This window comes from Euleptes europaea, chromosome 1, assembly GCF_029931775.1.
Source record: "Euleptes europaea isolate rEulEur1 chromosome 1, rEulEur1.hap1, whole genome shotgun sequence".
In the NCBI taxonomy this organism is placed as follows: Eukaryota; Metazoa; Chordata; class Lepidosauria; order Squamata; family Sphaerodactylidae; genus Euleptes; species Euleptes europaea.
Window position 1 is genome coordinate 59,876,041 of NC_079312.1, and position 15,544 is coordinate 59,891,584.

Below are 15,544 nucleotides of genomic sequence, written 5' to 3' on the forward strand. Positions count from 1 at the left end.
ACTTTTCATCAGTGATGTCAGTTTTCCAGAAAAATTTTAATTGGAAATACCCTAAATAGAGTGTGATTCAATTTAGCACGTTTATTTTGACCTATATATACCCCATGTTTATTTTATAATTCCATAACAATAAATACCTGAAGTGTTTGTTTATGAAAAAGCCCAACTGCTGTTTAAATGTTATATTCGAACAAATTCAAAGCTTTACGTGGAATAATTTTTATTGGACTAGCACGTGTAAAAATTTAAAAACAATATGGCATGTACTTCCCTTTGGTATTTTAATTTTAACAATACCCACAGGCACTGAAAACTACTGACGCACTGATTTTAGTGCACCCAAAGACTTGCATCACATATATTTCAACAGAGTTAAACTTTCTTCCAGGGAGGCCACTGGGGCACCTCAGTTTTACTGTCACTCTCCATGTCAAAGAAATATAAATTTATACAAGTCTTTAAGTTTTGGTCCTGATTTGACCTGCACAGCCTGTCAGATAAATTCATACTTGACTATTTACTCGAATTACTAAATGTATTTGCTGCTTTATTCTTCCCCCCACACACAATTTATAAATCAATAAAACATACATGTACTCTCACACAATTCCCAGGAATAAATGACCTGAACAATAATCACAAGTATGAAACTGTAAAGCTTGAACTGGCAATATTATGCTAACAATGGTATCCATTCGCTGCTACTAATTTTATGAAATTGTAAATCTTTAGAAATGGAAATTTTCCACGGAAAATGTAAGCGCTGGAAAAATTTCCACCCCCACACCACTGCTTTTCTTGTTCTGTAACAAAATCTGTTCACGAGGAGAAAGCAGCCATGACCCTTCCTTACTAAAGCTGCTGTATGAAATAAATTTTGGTGCCACATCTGATCACATAACTCTTTAACACCTGAATCCCACTGGACATTGGAAAATCAGACTTAAAGTTACACTTACTCTGACCGTAGCCTAGCTTCCATACCATCTGGAAGAAACAGTTTTATTGTGGAAACAATGCATCCATGGGTGACTGGAAAGAACATTAACATTGTAAGTTTTAAGTAATTACTAAATAAGACTCTATGAAAAATGAAAACAGCCTGAAGCGTTTAATATTACTCCAGTAATCCTGTCATCGACAAGACTGTAAATAGTGGGTTAGATCCCAACTAGTGTCTCTGAGGGCACAAGGATTTACACTCATGGAGTATAATTTCTCAGCCTCCTCATTGGGTCAGCCCACAATGTTCTCTGCATTTTTAGCTGCCATGATGGGGGGAGGAAATTCACACTCTGAAAGTGGAAGTCCTTCTGCCCTCAAAAACACTAGTTGGGATCCAAATTAATTGTTGCTATTCATAAAATTTGGGTAAAAGAAGAAACATTTTGCAACAATTTTGAATGAGTAGACAGTAAAAAGTTGTAGCTTTCTAGGTTTATTGGAAGAGATCCTACAAAGATCCTACAAGAGATCCTGTTTGTAAAACATGCCTTCAAGAGCATCTGGGATCCAAAGCACCACGTGCAGTGTTCTGTGCATGCGCAGAGACCTTGCAGTTCTCCTTTTCTAGCAGAAGCAACCTGAGAAGCAATCCACAAAAGGAAGGGCAGCACATGCATGGAAGAACTTTGTGCTCACAAATGTTCTACTGTGGATCACAAGCATCTCTTTTCACAGAGATGGTTAACAAGAGCTGAGTGGTCCAGTATCAAATAAGGGCTGCTCTTAAGAGGCTTTGTTAAGGGTGCTGATAGCCAGGTCCAAACACCAAAGCAAAGATTCCCGTGCACAGAGACTCCTGGTCAAATACAACTCTGTGCTTCCGAATATAGGCTGACACATTTAAGATGGCATATGAAATTAGTGAACACTATTTGAACAAACTAATTTTGAAATGCTAGATTTGCGTCTGGTACCACCTTAGGGACAAGAAGATTTTGGGGGTTTGAGTGTTACGAGTTAAAGCTCCCTTCGTCAGATACGTCTCTAAGGTGCGACTGAACTCGAATCTAGCTGTTCTACTGCAGACCAGCAGGGCTACGCTCTGAAACTAATATGTCTAAGCTAACCAAGAGAAATGTCTACAATATGTTCCAGGGCGGCCAACCATTAAAATACATATACTTATTTGTTTATTGAAATATTTATACCCCACCTTTCCTCCTGGCTCAAGTAAGGGGCAGAGCAGAATCTTGGGAACATCTCTGCCAGCTGTATAATATTGAGACTGAACTTCTGTTTCCCTTCCTGGTGCAGGTATTTAAACCTGGGCATAGCCAGAAGTGTCAACCTTTTGGCAGGAGCCAAAGGGCTCTTGGCCATTTGCTCTTGTCCCAGGGCACACAGAGTCTGTGGCCTTGAGTGACCCGGCCCAGTGGTTCCAGGACAAACCCAGGATGTAGGTTATTGTATTCTGTTTGTCCTGTTTTGCTTATTTAAACTGTACTTTTGTAAGCCACTTTGGGCCCCCGCTGGGGAGCAAATGTGAGTTAATAATATAAAAATAAAAGTGTTAAATAGTATCAGCACTTTTTTTGCCAATGTGCTGACATTATTAGAGTTGGGGGGGGGGTTCAGCCATGATTCTCACTGGGTGACTCGTCAGTCTAACCTATGTCACAGGGGCTGCTGTGAAGACAAGATGGAGGAAAGGGAGAATCACGGACCTGAGCTCCTTGGAGGAAGGGGTGGATAAAAATGTGATACTAAGAAAGTTGACTTGGACAATCAACATTTTCTCATTTTCATGGCTGCTATGAGGCTTGATTACCACCGTAATCATCCTTGAAAAAGAATTAAGAACAGATAAGAGTAATATAGAAGTAAGTTGTAGCTAAGTATAAGATAAGGTAGAGATAGAAATATTAAAAGTTTCCTATAGGCCTATAAGCACGGAGCTCTGCTGCTATGCTGCTCTCCCCTAAAAGGCAGGACGGAAACTGAATACCAGCAGGCTGATTCCTGCCAAATGAGGCAGGAAGTGAAGTTTGGTCTTGCCTCCCAATGGAAATCACCCACAGCTTCCAAGATGCCCTTGCCTCAGATGAGAAAGGGATGGGATATACAATGCAAGGAGCAGTAAATAAAATATTGTAGGGTAGTTATACTGCATTGACTCTCGTATATAACGTTACCTCAAGGTAAACAAACAAGAAAGGGATTTAGAGGCAAGTGTTCTATCGCTGCATGAATTTTTTTAAAATGAACATGCTCATTAACCCATTTTACAACCAGTGCCCATCATGTTGATATAGCTGCACACTTCTTTTTTTAAAAAAAAATTGGAAGATACTAAGCTTCCAGGGCACTGCTTTCCTTAAAATTAGTTTAAATGCAAGAATTATGCAAATAATTTTATATTTTATTTTGTATTTATTTTTCTTACATGGAAGGATTTTGCAATGCTTTGGCACCACTATGAATGTAAAGAAGTAACCGAAAAAATAATCATAGGAACATGCAGAGAAACATGAGGTACAGTTAGCAACAGCAAAGCCAACTCAGTACAATATCAACAGCTGCTAACTTGTCATCATCAGCATAGTAGAGCCCAGTAAAGTCAGGCTACAGGAATACAGGATGAAAAATGAAAGAATTAACAGACGGTATTTGAACAGAACTTGACTGACAGCATCCATTTTATCCTCCATTTTGCATTCTAGCCAATAACAAGGCATTTAAACTTTAGCATATCAGAGGCATCCTTACTAGTGTGTTACTTCCTAGAAAAACAGACACTTCCCCAGCTGGCAAAGCAATATACACTGTTTAAAGACAGAAAGGTGTTTCTGCCAGATTCCATTCATAAATCTTTTTAAGCAGATAACAACATCAAATCCAAACTACGTATTTTGTATTTCTTTTCTTGAGAATCTAAATTAATAGAGGGGGAAAGTGATCCGTACCCTTACCTTTCCGCGTGTTCTCAGTCACATCTACGCCAAACTGGATGATATCACCAGATAGAATCTCACATGGTGGGCTTTCCTCAGATCCTCTGCTCAATCTCTGACTATTTATAAAGGTACCATTACTACTCTTAGTGTCTTGAAGATAAAACTGTAAGAGAAACATACAGTGCTGTCAGTCATCAGTAAGGAAAAAAATTACAATGAAGGTTAGGAGTCAAATTCTAACCTAACACATAAAAGTGGTACCCAGTCCACAAATGTGCAAGAGAAACCCTTATTTTCTTGCATATATAATCTATTACACAAGCAGATGAATTCTATTGTGGTTTTTAAATACAGCACCATGAATTGATACAATTCTCCCACAAGGAGCTTACAGTTTAAATTTTGACAGCATGTTGTGATAATCTGCCCCCCTCCTCATCCCTGAATTAACTATTGGGAGAAAACACAAGGAGGGAAAAGAGAAAAGGAAGGAAGAGAGGGAAGAATGAAGCAATGGAAGAACGAAAAGGGATAAATGTAAATAAACTCTGTTGACTGTGACATGTACTTCAGCTGTATTTTCTTCAGGGAGTAGAGCCAAAGGGTTTATGGAAAAGGTGGATTTTGAAGGAAGAGGAAGGTGACAGTGTGTAGGAATTCTGTGATGGGGCTTCCTGGTATAGAGGTAGCAAAGGAGAACAGGCAGTTAGAGAGGGAAGGAGACTCTGGGGTAGCTGAAGGGAGCTACTTTTTGTCTCATTGGGGAAATCTACAGCTACAGGTAAAGCCTGTACCTTTGATCCAAACAAAGCAAATAATGGTTTGGGGAGGGGGCAGACTAAGCTGCCCTTCCTCATGACTCATTCCTGCCTTTAACGAAAAAAGGTTGAAAGCTCCATTTTCAAAATATCCAAAATAATGCCTGGTTTGGTCCTGGAGTGATGAGGACAATGATAAGAGGTCTGAGATTGAAATTACCAATGAGTAACATTTATCGTGTCTACTTGTACAAAAAAAGTTGAGGCAAATACAAAAAAACAACACACAGCAAAGATAAAGGAGTGATTTCAGTAAGGCTGACAGAAAGCCTTTAGCTGACCAATTTCAAAGCAAACCTATGAATACAAGTTCCTTCATTCTTTCCAAAACAGTGGATCACAAGAGATGGTGAGAGGATTATACAAGGCTGTAATGAACAGACACTTTCTCGACTGTTTCCCTCTGACAGAGCCTAAGAAAATGTTTTGAGACCAAAGGCAGTTTTATATTATGGGCAAGGTCAGTTTCCATAAAAGTACCAAATGCTTCTGTGCCTGGAGTGCAGACTAGCCCATGGCAAGAGAAAACGACAACACAGACACTGTGCTGAGAATAATCAGGCCACAACTTTATCAATTAAAAGTTCCTCAGGTCTTGGCATATCATAAGCTGGGGACAACGGATGCAGTTGACGACCCAACTGCTGTCAGCACCTTCCTTAACCTGCTTGTCGGGGTAATTGAAGAAAGAGGGCTGAAAGCAGTGGAAACCACTATTCCTATCACCATCCTCCTGGGGGCATGTTCAATGCATCAGCCCTAAGGTAGGCTGTTGTGACATCCCCAGAACCCTTTAAGGGGACCCCCCTTTTGGTCATACAGGGAGCCCCCCCTGCTTAACCTGTACTATGTTCCCCAGCCAATGCCTGAAGGGCAGCACCCAGTTGTGACAGTTATGCTCTTATTAACTATCCAATCAAACATACACAGTATACACTCTTTGCTATGGAAAAGGCAAAAAATCCAGGGCCCATTAACCAAACAGAGGCCTTGGGTAAAACTCCTTCCTTGCCCTATTAACCACCAACCCCCTGCAGACATAGCAAAGGATGGGTAGCCACAATAGAAACAAAATTTGAAAGCATGGGGCACGATGGTGGGTGTTTGCTGTGAGAGCGCACCTGAACGCCCAGCGCATCTTCAGCGCCTTCCTTTTCAACCAGAGCCACAGGCCGGACAGAATCCTGCAGCCCTCAGGTCCACTGATGCCACCTTTCCCAGTGAGGGGCTGCTCACTGGGGTGGGGCTGCAGAAATAATAAGTGTACTTATCCACACACACTCCAAAAAATCACCATTCTACTACCAAAAACAACAACAACAACAACCCCTTCCAGGGAGAATCCAACCGAAAAGTACTGATTTAAAACTCATTAGGAGATTAAACACTACTACACCACCACCGCCTAACATCCTGGATCTAAACAGAAACTTGGGTTTCGTAACTCCCTACAGTAGGTAACAGTTCTACAGGACCTACCCTTTACAAATGTTAACTGGTTCTTCTAATTATGTTGTAATCATATCATCACACTGTCGCACTGTAATCCTTTTCTTATGTTTCATACTGCACCTTCCTAAACAAAGTCTACCTCTACCCTGTGGGACCCTGGAACATCTGACTTTTCTCATTATTCACTGAGAGTACCAACCACATCTGTTCCAGTCCCTTACATATGGACTCACACCTGAATTATTTACTACGGGTCTACCTCTGCTCACGTTCCTTCCCCTAACCCCCATTATTCAGGTTATAAAGGTCTATAAAATTATTATCCACTTCCTAGGCATCTGAAGAAAAGTCTGACTCATGAAAGCCTATGCCAAACTTGGTTAGTCTTAAAGGTGCCTTCTTGACTTCCATTGTACTTTGCTGTAACAGACTAACACAGCTACCCCTTCAGAAGTTTCTCCCAGTTCATAATAAATTACACCCAGTAGTCTCAGCAGCTTATTCCCACAGTTATTATACAGCTATATATTTCATCTAATACGGTTTTAAGACAATCAGGTGCTCTACAATGTAGCATTTCAACTGCTATGCAGTTACTCTGGTCTACCTTCATTCACACGAATGGGCCAAGATAGGGTTGCCAACCTCCAGGTACTTGCTGGAGATCTCCTGCTATTACAACTGATCTCCAGCCGATAGAGATCAGTTCACCTGGAGAAAATGGCCGCTTTGGCTATTGGACTCTATGGCATTGAAGTCCCCCCCTCCCCAAACCCCCTTCCTCAGGGTCCACCCCAAAAATTTCCCGCCGATGGTGAAGAGGGACCTGTCAACCCTAGTCCAGGCTGTGGTAATTCTAGTAACAGGATTGTACTGAGTTTCACTCTACTATCCCACTTGATTTCCAGAATGCCCTGGGGTCAAAATTAGAACAATAAACAGGACACATCATGTCATAGTTATGCCTTCTGTTTCAGAGACAGGTCGCTCCTTGATTTACTAAGGAACTTGAAGGAAATAAAGTGTACTGGGAGGCCTAAAAGTGCTAGAAGACAAACTAAATCAGACAGAGCATGAAATACAATTAGTTTACCAGCCTATGAGCTACCATAATGATAGCAAACACCTTTGTATTTCAATCATTGAATCAGTAGAATGTCATCCAATAGAACTGTCACAAGTGGGATTTCATACTGGAATTAGTATTTCATACTGGAATTAGTATTCTCTACCACCCTCTATATACTTCACTTGCATTCTGTTTGACTTTAGCATGAATTCATACAAACAGCTGAAGAATCTAAAATGATATTGAACAACTTTTTATTTTCATTTTTAATGATTTTTTCTTTAAATTGCAGCTGAGGAACCACACGACTGTTTCTTCCACATAAACATTATTTGTTTTTATAAATATTTTATTAGTTTTTTTGGATATACAAAAATGGGGGAGAAAAAAGGGTAAGGAATAGATACAATATCTTATTGGGTTGGCGTCTTGTACAGGTCTTGTACATTTTTATCACTGTGTTATCACTATCTAATACATTTTTATTTCTGTTCTATCGATCTATTTTCTATTTTCTATTTTAGACTATGTCAAAACTTATTAATCAAAATATTACAATAACATTTTTATAGTAACTATTCTTACTAGTCTTACTGGTCTCTGAGATCATAACTATATTCAGTTTAGTTCTAACTTAGATTCACTGTGTGTCTTCCATAAAATGTTTGCCATTTCTGTTCATGTTCTTCCAGTGGATTCTTCTTCATCCAATTTGAGAGTCTGGCCATGTCTGCATATTCATACATTTTTGTAATCCATTCGTTTAGTGATGGTATTTTTTTGTCCTTCCAGTATCTAGCATAAAGAGTTTTTGCTGCTGTCATTGCATATTAAAAAAAAATTATCTGAAGATTTTAAATGTGGAGGGGTCATTCCCAGCAGAAAGTATTTAGGATGTAGTTCAAAGTTCAGTTGTAAAGTAACTTGTAGTTCTCCATGTATTTCTTTTAAACATTTCTGCGCTTTTCGACAATTCCACCACTGGTGAAAAAAGGTGCCATCAGTCTCCGAGCATTTCCAACAATTAGCTTGGTTAGATTTGTACATTTTTTGAAGGTCTTTTGGAGCAAAGTGCCACCTGCAGAACATCTTATACCAATTTTCTCTGACTGTTTGAGAACTTGAAAATTTAATACCTTGTAGCCACATCTTCTCCCACTCTTGCAGAGGTTTCATTTCTCCAAAATTCTGCATCCATTTGACCATACAAACTTTTATTTGCTCTGGAGCTGTTTCAATTGCCAATAATGTCCTGTATATTTTTGATAACAGATGGTCCTGTGACTTGTTTATTATGGATTCAAATTCAGTCAGTTTTCTCGGTTTCCCTTTTGAAAGATATTCAGTTCTTAATGCATGTGTAATTTGCATATATGGAAACCAAGGTATCTTGATCTTCTCCTCAGTTAGCTCTTGAATGGATTTCACTTTACCTTGTTTGTTAATAAGGTCTTTGAAGATTAAAAAGCTGTATTTGGACCTTGTATCCCAATCCCAGTACGCTTCTGTTGGAGACATCATCTCTGGTGGTGATGGACTAATCGTTTCTTTTATTTCATACCAGATTTTTAATAATTGAAACGTCAGGTTCTCTTAATTGATTTCTTTGGGGATTTTCATTTTCTCTTTTGACCACAACCATTGGTGAAATCCTCCGGTCAGATGATTTCTCAAGTCTTATCATCCGGTTTTCTGGTTTTTTTATCCAGTCTATTATCGCAACAAGGGCAGCTGCCCTGTGATATAATTTCAGATTAGGTACTGCCTGGCCTCCTCTCTTCTTCTAATCCTGTAGAACTGCGAATCTTAGTCTAGGTTTTTTCCCGTTCCATATAAATTTGCTGCTAGCTTGTTGCCATTTTTCAAGAGTCGTTTTTGGAATTTGAATGGGTAAGGTCAAAAAGAGAAAGTTTATTCTTGGTAAGATGTTCATTTTGATTGTAGCAATCCTTCCAAACCAAGATAGTTGTAGTCTATTCCATCTTTCCAAATCTTCTTGTGTATTTTTCCAGAGTTCTTTATTATTTAAATCAAATAGCTTATCTGATCCTGTGGGTATTTTTATACCTAAATACTTCAGGCTTTTCTTTGGAATTGAACATTGTAAAATATCTTGGATTTCTTGTTTTTCTCCTGTTGTCAAGTTAATGTTATCAAATTCGTTTTTTGTTTGTTTAGTTTGTATCCAGCAAAGTAACTGAAAGTGCCAATTTGGTGAATAATTTTCTCTGCTGACTTCTTGGGATGTTGACACATTAGTACAACGTCATCTGCATAGCTTCTGATTTTATATTCTTGATCTTCAAATTTTAATCCTTGAATTCCTGGATCCGTTCTTATTTTATTCACTAGTACTTCCATTGTGTGTGTTAAGTGCTGTCAAGTCGCTTCCGACTCATGGCGACCCTATGAATGAAAGTCCTCCAATGTCCTATCTTTGACAGCCTTGCTCAGATCTTGCAAATTGAAGAGTGTGGCTTCCTTTATTGAGTCAATCCATCTCTTGTTGGGTCTTCCTCTTTTCCCGCTGCCCTCAACTTTTCCTAGCATGACTGTCTTTTCCAGTGACTCTTGTCGTCTCATGACGTGACCAAAATACGATAGCCTCAGTTTAGTCATTTTAGCTTCCACTGCAAGGTTGAATAACAGACGTGATAAAGGGCAGCCTTGTCTTGTTCCTTTTTCAATATTGAATTGCGGAGAGAGCGAACCATTTATTAACAACTTGGCTTTTTGTGAAGAATAGATGGTGTCCACTGTGTTTGAGAATTGTTTTCCGCAGTTCAAATACTTAATTGTTTTTTGGAGAAAAGACCATGCTACATTGTCAAATGCTTTCTTGGCATCCAAGAATAACATAACATATTTCTTTTTGTTAATTTTGATATTGTGAATAGCTGCCAAAACTACCCTGAGATTATCTTTCAATTGTCTTTCTGGCATGAACCCAGTTTGATCAGGGTGTATTATTGTCGAGATGCACCTTTTTAACTTTTCTGTTAGTATCGCAGCCAGTAAATTTTAATCCACATTCAATAGGGAAATTGGTCTATAAGCTTTTAGCAAATGGCCTTCCCATTCATCTTTTGGAATTAATGAGATGTGGGCTTCTTTCCGTGATTCAGGCAATCTCCCATCTTGTAGCACTTTATTGAAAATCTTCTGGAGATATGGAGTCAAAATATGTTCCATCAGTTTGTAATAGTTAGACGAAAGTCCATCTGGACCTGGTGTCTTATCTGGTTTTTGTTTTCTAATAGTATCTGAGACCTCTTGAATTGTGATGGTCTGGTTCAATGATTGTCTGTCATCATCAGAAAATGTATTCAGACCTGCTGATTGTATATACTCTTCTAAACCAGTTTGTTCAGTGTCATTGTTTTGATACAATTGTTTGTAGTAGTTCACAAAAACCTCTTGAATGTCTTCTTCTTTGTTTGTCATTTGACCATTCTTTTGAACTGCCAGGATCCTTCTTTTCTCTGTTTCTTTCTTTAATAAGTTTGACAGCAGTCTTCCGGGTTTGATTGTTCAAAAAAAATTTGTTTTACAAATCTTAGTTTCTTCTGCATCTCCTCTACTTCAATTGCCCTGATTTTATGCTTAATCTCTTGAATCCTTTTCAATATTTGCTTTTTTCCTGACTTCTTATGTTCTTCCTCTAGCTGCATTAATTGAAAATTTAATTGTTCCAAATGTTGCTTTTGATCACTTTTGATTTTGGATGTTATAGCTATTAATCTTCCTCTCACATAGGCTTTACTTGCATCCCAAATAGTCCACATTTTCCCCCAAAACCTCTAAATTTCAAATTCTGTTCTCGATTAATTATGTCCTGATGATCAAATTTCTCTTCTGCAATGTTGTGTTTGTCTTCATGCAAATTCAAGGTAATGGTTTTTTGCTCTAATTCTTCTTCAATCTTATTTTCTCTCTGTTGAAGTGATTTTATTTCTTTGACGTTATCATCAATCTTCTTCTCAATTCTTTGAAGTGATTCTTGCAATGTATCTTGAAGTTTCTGGTGACTCTCTTGCAGACTTTGTTGAAATTATTCCTGAAGTTTTTTGTGGCTTTCTTCTTGTTTTTCACTGAGCTTTATTATCAAATGTTTTGAGATCATCCACATAAACATTAGAAGTTAGAGGAAACCATTCTGGCCTAGCCTCTTCCCTAATATGCTTGTTTTATTTGTATAATGGATTCCCCTCCCCCACACCACCACCAAAAAGCATTCAATCATGCAATCCTATAACTGTTCATGAAAAGTCCTAACATATCCATTTCTGCTCATGTAAACCAGGAATTAGATGCTGTAGCTGCGACTGGGACTATGCTGCAGGTATCAAATGCTTGGAAAAATCAGGTTTTTTAAAAATAGAGAAGTGCCTGGATGCCAGACCATTTTTAACTCCCCCCCCCCCCAGCTGTGAGAGACCAAAAAAGCTGGACTAGCAGCAAAAATGGCCTGGGTGGGAGCAACAGAAAGACAGAAATAACTGGTCAGAGAAAGTGTTAACCTCTCCCATATAAAACTTCCTCTCTCCCCAACATAGGTTTGAAGAAATAACCATTAGTTTGAACTTCATGGGAAGCCAAGGTTCTGTATATTTCATATTACTGACACGTATAGATACAGACCTGAAAATATGTGGATAATGTCTCATGAAATCATTAACTCCTATTTTATGGAGCCCATCCTCCAAACATGCACCGCCTCATGACCAGCATAAGTAGAATAGAGAATACAAAACAAAACACACATATGTGTCATTGGTTCAACCACACAATTCAGCTTTTGTTACACAGAATTTCAAATTTCCTTGTGTAGAAATTTCATTTTTAAACTACAAACAATACAGAATCTGCGTTTAAATGAGCAAAGAATGAAATCAATGACATTCAGATTTTATTTTACTTTTTTCCTCTTTCTATTCTAGTTGACAGGCAGTATGTTTTATTTTTATTAGATTTCTGGCAATTGAAGTTAGAAGTTGAATAATCCATTCAGAAAAGACACAACTGAAGATAACATACCCTCACACTAGACTAAGCATATTAATCTTGCCCAATTGAATCCTTTGGAATCGTTCTATATGAAGGAGGAAACAGTGCATTCCTAAGGAGAGTTACACCAATCCAAGCCCAATGAAATGAATGGGTTTAGACTAGAGTAAGTCTCCTTAGGAATGCACTGTTAGTTTTAAGAATTCAGACACACCCATATCACTAGAGCTTAATATTTCAGTTACAGCAAAAACAGACTGAGAGGCAGTAAAACATTTATACTCTACCCTTGGGAAAGTAACCAACTTTTGGTTCCCAAAGACAGGAAGGCCTTGTGACCACTGGAACAAGGAACCAAAATATACTGTTGTGCCAAGCAGACAAATATCTCAAAAAAACACTGAGGTCCTCCCCAAAAACCAAGCCCCATGGCTGCTATATCCAGCTCTGAGAATACCTAGCATAAAGAAGACTGGATAGCCTGGGCTAGCCTTATCTCGTCAGATCTTGGAAGCTAAGCAGGGTCAGCCCAGAAAGGAAAGGAAAGGAAGAGCTTTCCCTAAAAGGGAAAATGAAGCATCATTATATAATCTATCATTCACCATAAGGCATAATAAATACTTGTTTCCTACTGAACGCAAACTTTAAAAAACCTTGAAAGCCTCGCAAGCCATCACTCCATTGTGGCAATTGGTGTGGCAATGATATGTCATGTCACTGAAACATAAAACATGTTTTGAAATACAGAGTTAAAATCCTGTTTGGCTTCATTAACACAAATTTTAGTTGCTTCAGGTGCCATATTAGATTCCTCAATCCAAAAATCTCAAGCACTGTCAGAATTTATTCTTTGTACTCAATTTGATCTTGTGAGTGCAGTAACATGCCATCCATCTAAAATTAAGAATTCTTCTTTCGTTAAGCAGAATCAACACCACAAGTGAATGATGCTTCAGGCAAATTATATCTGCATTAAACTTTGTATTTGCTCATTCAACCCATTTGAAGGCTTATCAGGAACTTGATTTTCAGCTCAATAAATTAAACTCATTCAACAGCTTAGAAGCCGACACACGTTTTTGAATGACTAAAGCATTTATAAAATGACTTGTGTTGTGAACTGTTGAGGTCAAACAGCTAACAGCTCTTAAAAGTTTCATCTTACAATTATTCAGCAACACAGCTTTATGGGGTATTCTCATCTAACAAAACAACTGTCAATACTAGCCTAACACTTTATTATTTAGAGACAAACACAAAAGGGGTAGTACTGTTAGTCTGTTGCAACCAAAACAAAAAGTTTTGTGGCATCTTAAAGACTAACACATTTGTCAACCAGAGCTCCCTTTGTCAGAAACGTGAAGTGTTATCTGGCAAATACATCCCTTTCCCCACATGAACAGGTACTAAAAGAAGAAAGTTCAGGCTAGGAGGAGAGACTAACTACAAGTAAGACTAGGAGGACCCAGCAATCACCTTGGGTGATGACCTCTATGAAGAACTAGATAGGGGAAATATGACCCTAATAGTTCTGCTGGATCTCTCAGTGGCTTTTGATACTGTCAACCATAGTATTGTACTGAGCTGCCTCTCAGAAATGGGACTATGGTAGTTTGAATCCAATCTGGGGAGTCGGTCTCAGAAGGTAAGGTTGGGGGATTCCTGCTCTGCCCCAAGGGGTGCCCGAGTGTTCCATCTTTTCCCCATGAGAGAGTATGGACTGCAACAACACCAATATGCAGATGATACCCAGCTCTTTTCCGCTAAATTCCGAGGAGGCTCTGAACCAGTGCTAGGAGTCTGAAATGGGTTGGATGAGGGTGAACAACTGAAAATCCTGTCGAGAAAGAGGTCTTAGATGGAGTTACACTCCCCTTGAAAAGTCAGGTTCACAGCATGGGAGTGCAGGTGAACATAAGTGGTCACCTTACAAAAGCAGGTGGCTGCTGTGGTTTAGAGTGCTTTTGCCCAACTTCAGTTGTGCCTGTTCCTGGCTCCGTCTGATCTAGCCACAGTGATCCATTCCTTAGTTACATCTAGATTGGACTATTGCAATGTGCTCTACTTGGAGCCACCCTTGAAGAGAGTTCAGAAGCTGCAGCCAGTGCACAATGCTGTGCCTAGACTGCTGGTCAGGGCCAACTACTGGGAGCATATGATACTCAGTAATTACACTGGCTACTGATCTACACCCAAGCACAATTCTAGGTGTTGGTTTTGTCCTTTAAAGCCCTACATGGCTTGGGACTGGGGTATCTGAAGGAACGTCTTCTCCCATACACTCCTGTCCGGGAATTAAGATCACAGGGACCCACCAATCAAATAAGGTCATCAAGTGGGCACACAAGAGAGGGCATTTTCATTAGGAGCTGCACAATTTTGGAGCAATCCCCCCCAGGAAGATGCAATGCCCCCCTCCCTGTCGATCTCCAGAAGGCAGATGAAGACAATTTTATTTAGGGCTGCATTTGACTGGTTCAGTTTTTATTTATTGGCAGTCCTAACTGGCGTTTTTAAAAATGTGTTTTTATCGTTGTTGTTATATTCATATTGATTTTATTGTGTTTTTATAATCATTTTATTTACATTGTAAGCCGCCTTAAGTTCCACAAGAGAGAAAAGTGGCTCATAAATGCTTTAAACAAACAAATAAATAAGGTAGGTTTGTTGAATTAGCATGCACAGCACAGATAGAAAAACCAGCCAAAAGAGTAAACAATCCCGTCAGCCTGAGATTAGACTAGTTGCAGTCCCAAATAGTGATTATAGCCATTTCATGCATCTGACATAGAGAGGGCTCTGCATCACAAAAGCTTATGCCATAAGACATTGTGATTACAGTATTAGGCAACTACCAATCCTCTGCTTTGCTTGCTTATCCTGCTCCTAACCCTTTCCTTAGCTCTGCTTTTCCTGCCACTAGCGCTATCACCCTCCAAACAGAAAAGGAAGAACACATGCAACAGACCATTGGTCCATCCAAACCAGTACTGTATATCTGAAGAGCCACTGTCAATAAAAGGTCTCCGGCAAAGTCCTCTTAACTAGAAAGGCTGGGAATCAGAACTCCATAAATTCCCTCAGTGGCTCATCAGCAGCAAGTACTGCTGTGCTTGATAAGAGGCCTGCTTTCAGTAGAGAACAAACCACTTCTTTCCTTCATGAAGTACAGGTGACAGAAACGGAGAGGAGGTTCCCCACTGGGTTTTGCAATCATGTACACAGAAACAAAGCAAGACAAATAGATATGAGGCACAGATTTATTCATTTTGCACAATGAATACCCTTTGTTTCTTTCA

General features: G+C 39.1%; 1 protein-coding gene across 24 annotated transcripts in view; it reads right to left on the reverse strand.

Moving 5' to 3' along the window:
- Positions 1-15,544, reverse strand: part of SLMAP (sarcolemma associated protein) — a 122,837-nt gene that overhangs the window by 60,326 nt on the left and 46,967 nt on the right. For all 24 annotated transcript variants that reach the window (XM_056867300.1, XM_056867301.1, XM_056867302.1 and 21 more), the window contains exons 2-3: positions 3,915-4,062; positions 960-1,032 (exon numbers count right to left, since the gene is read on the reverse strand). In XM_056867300.1, coding sequence (XP_056723278.1) covers positions 960-1,032; positions 3,915-4,062 — 221 coding nt within the window. The remainder of the gene's footprint in view (positions 1-959; positions 1,033-3,914; positions 4,063-15,544) is intronic.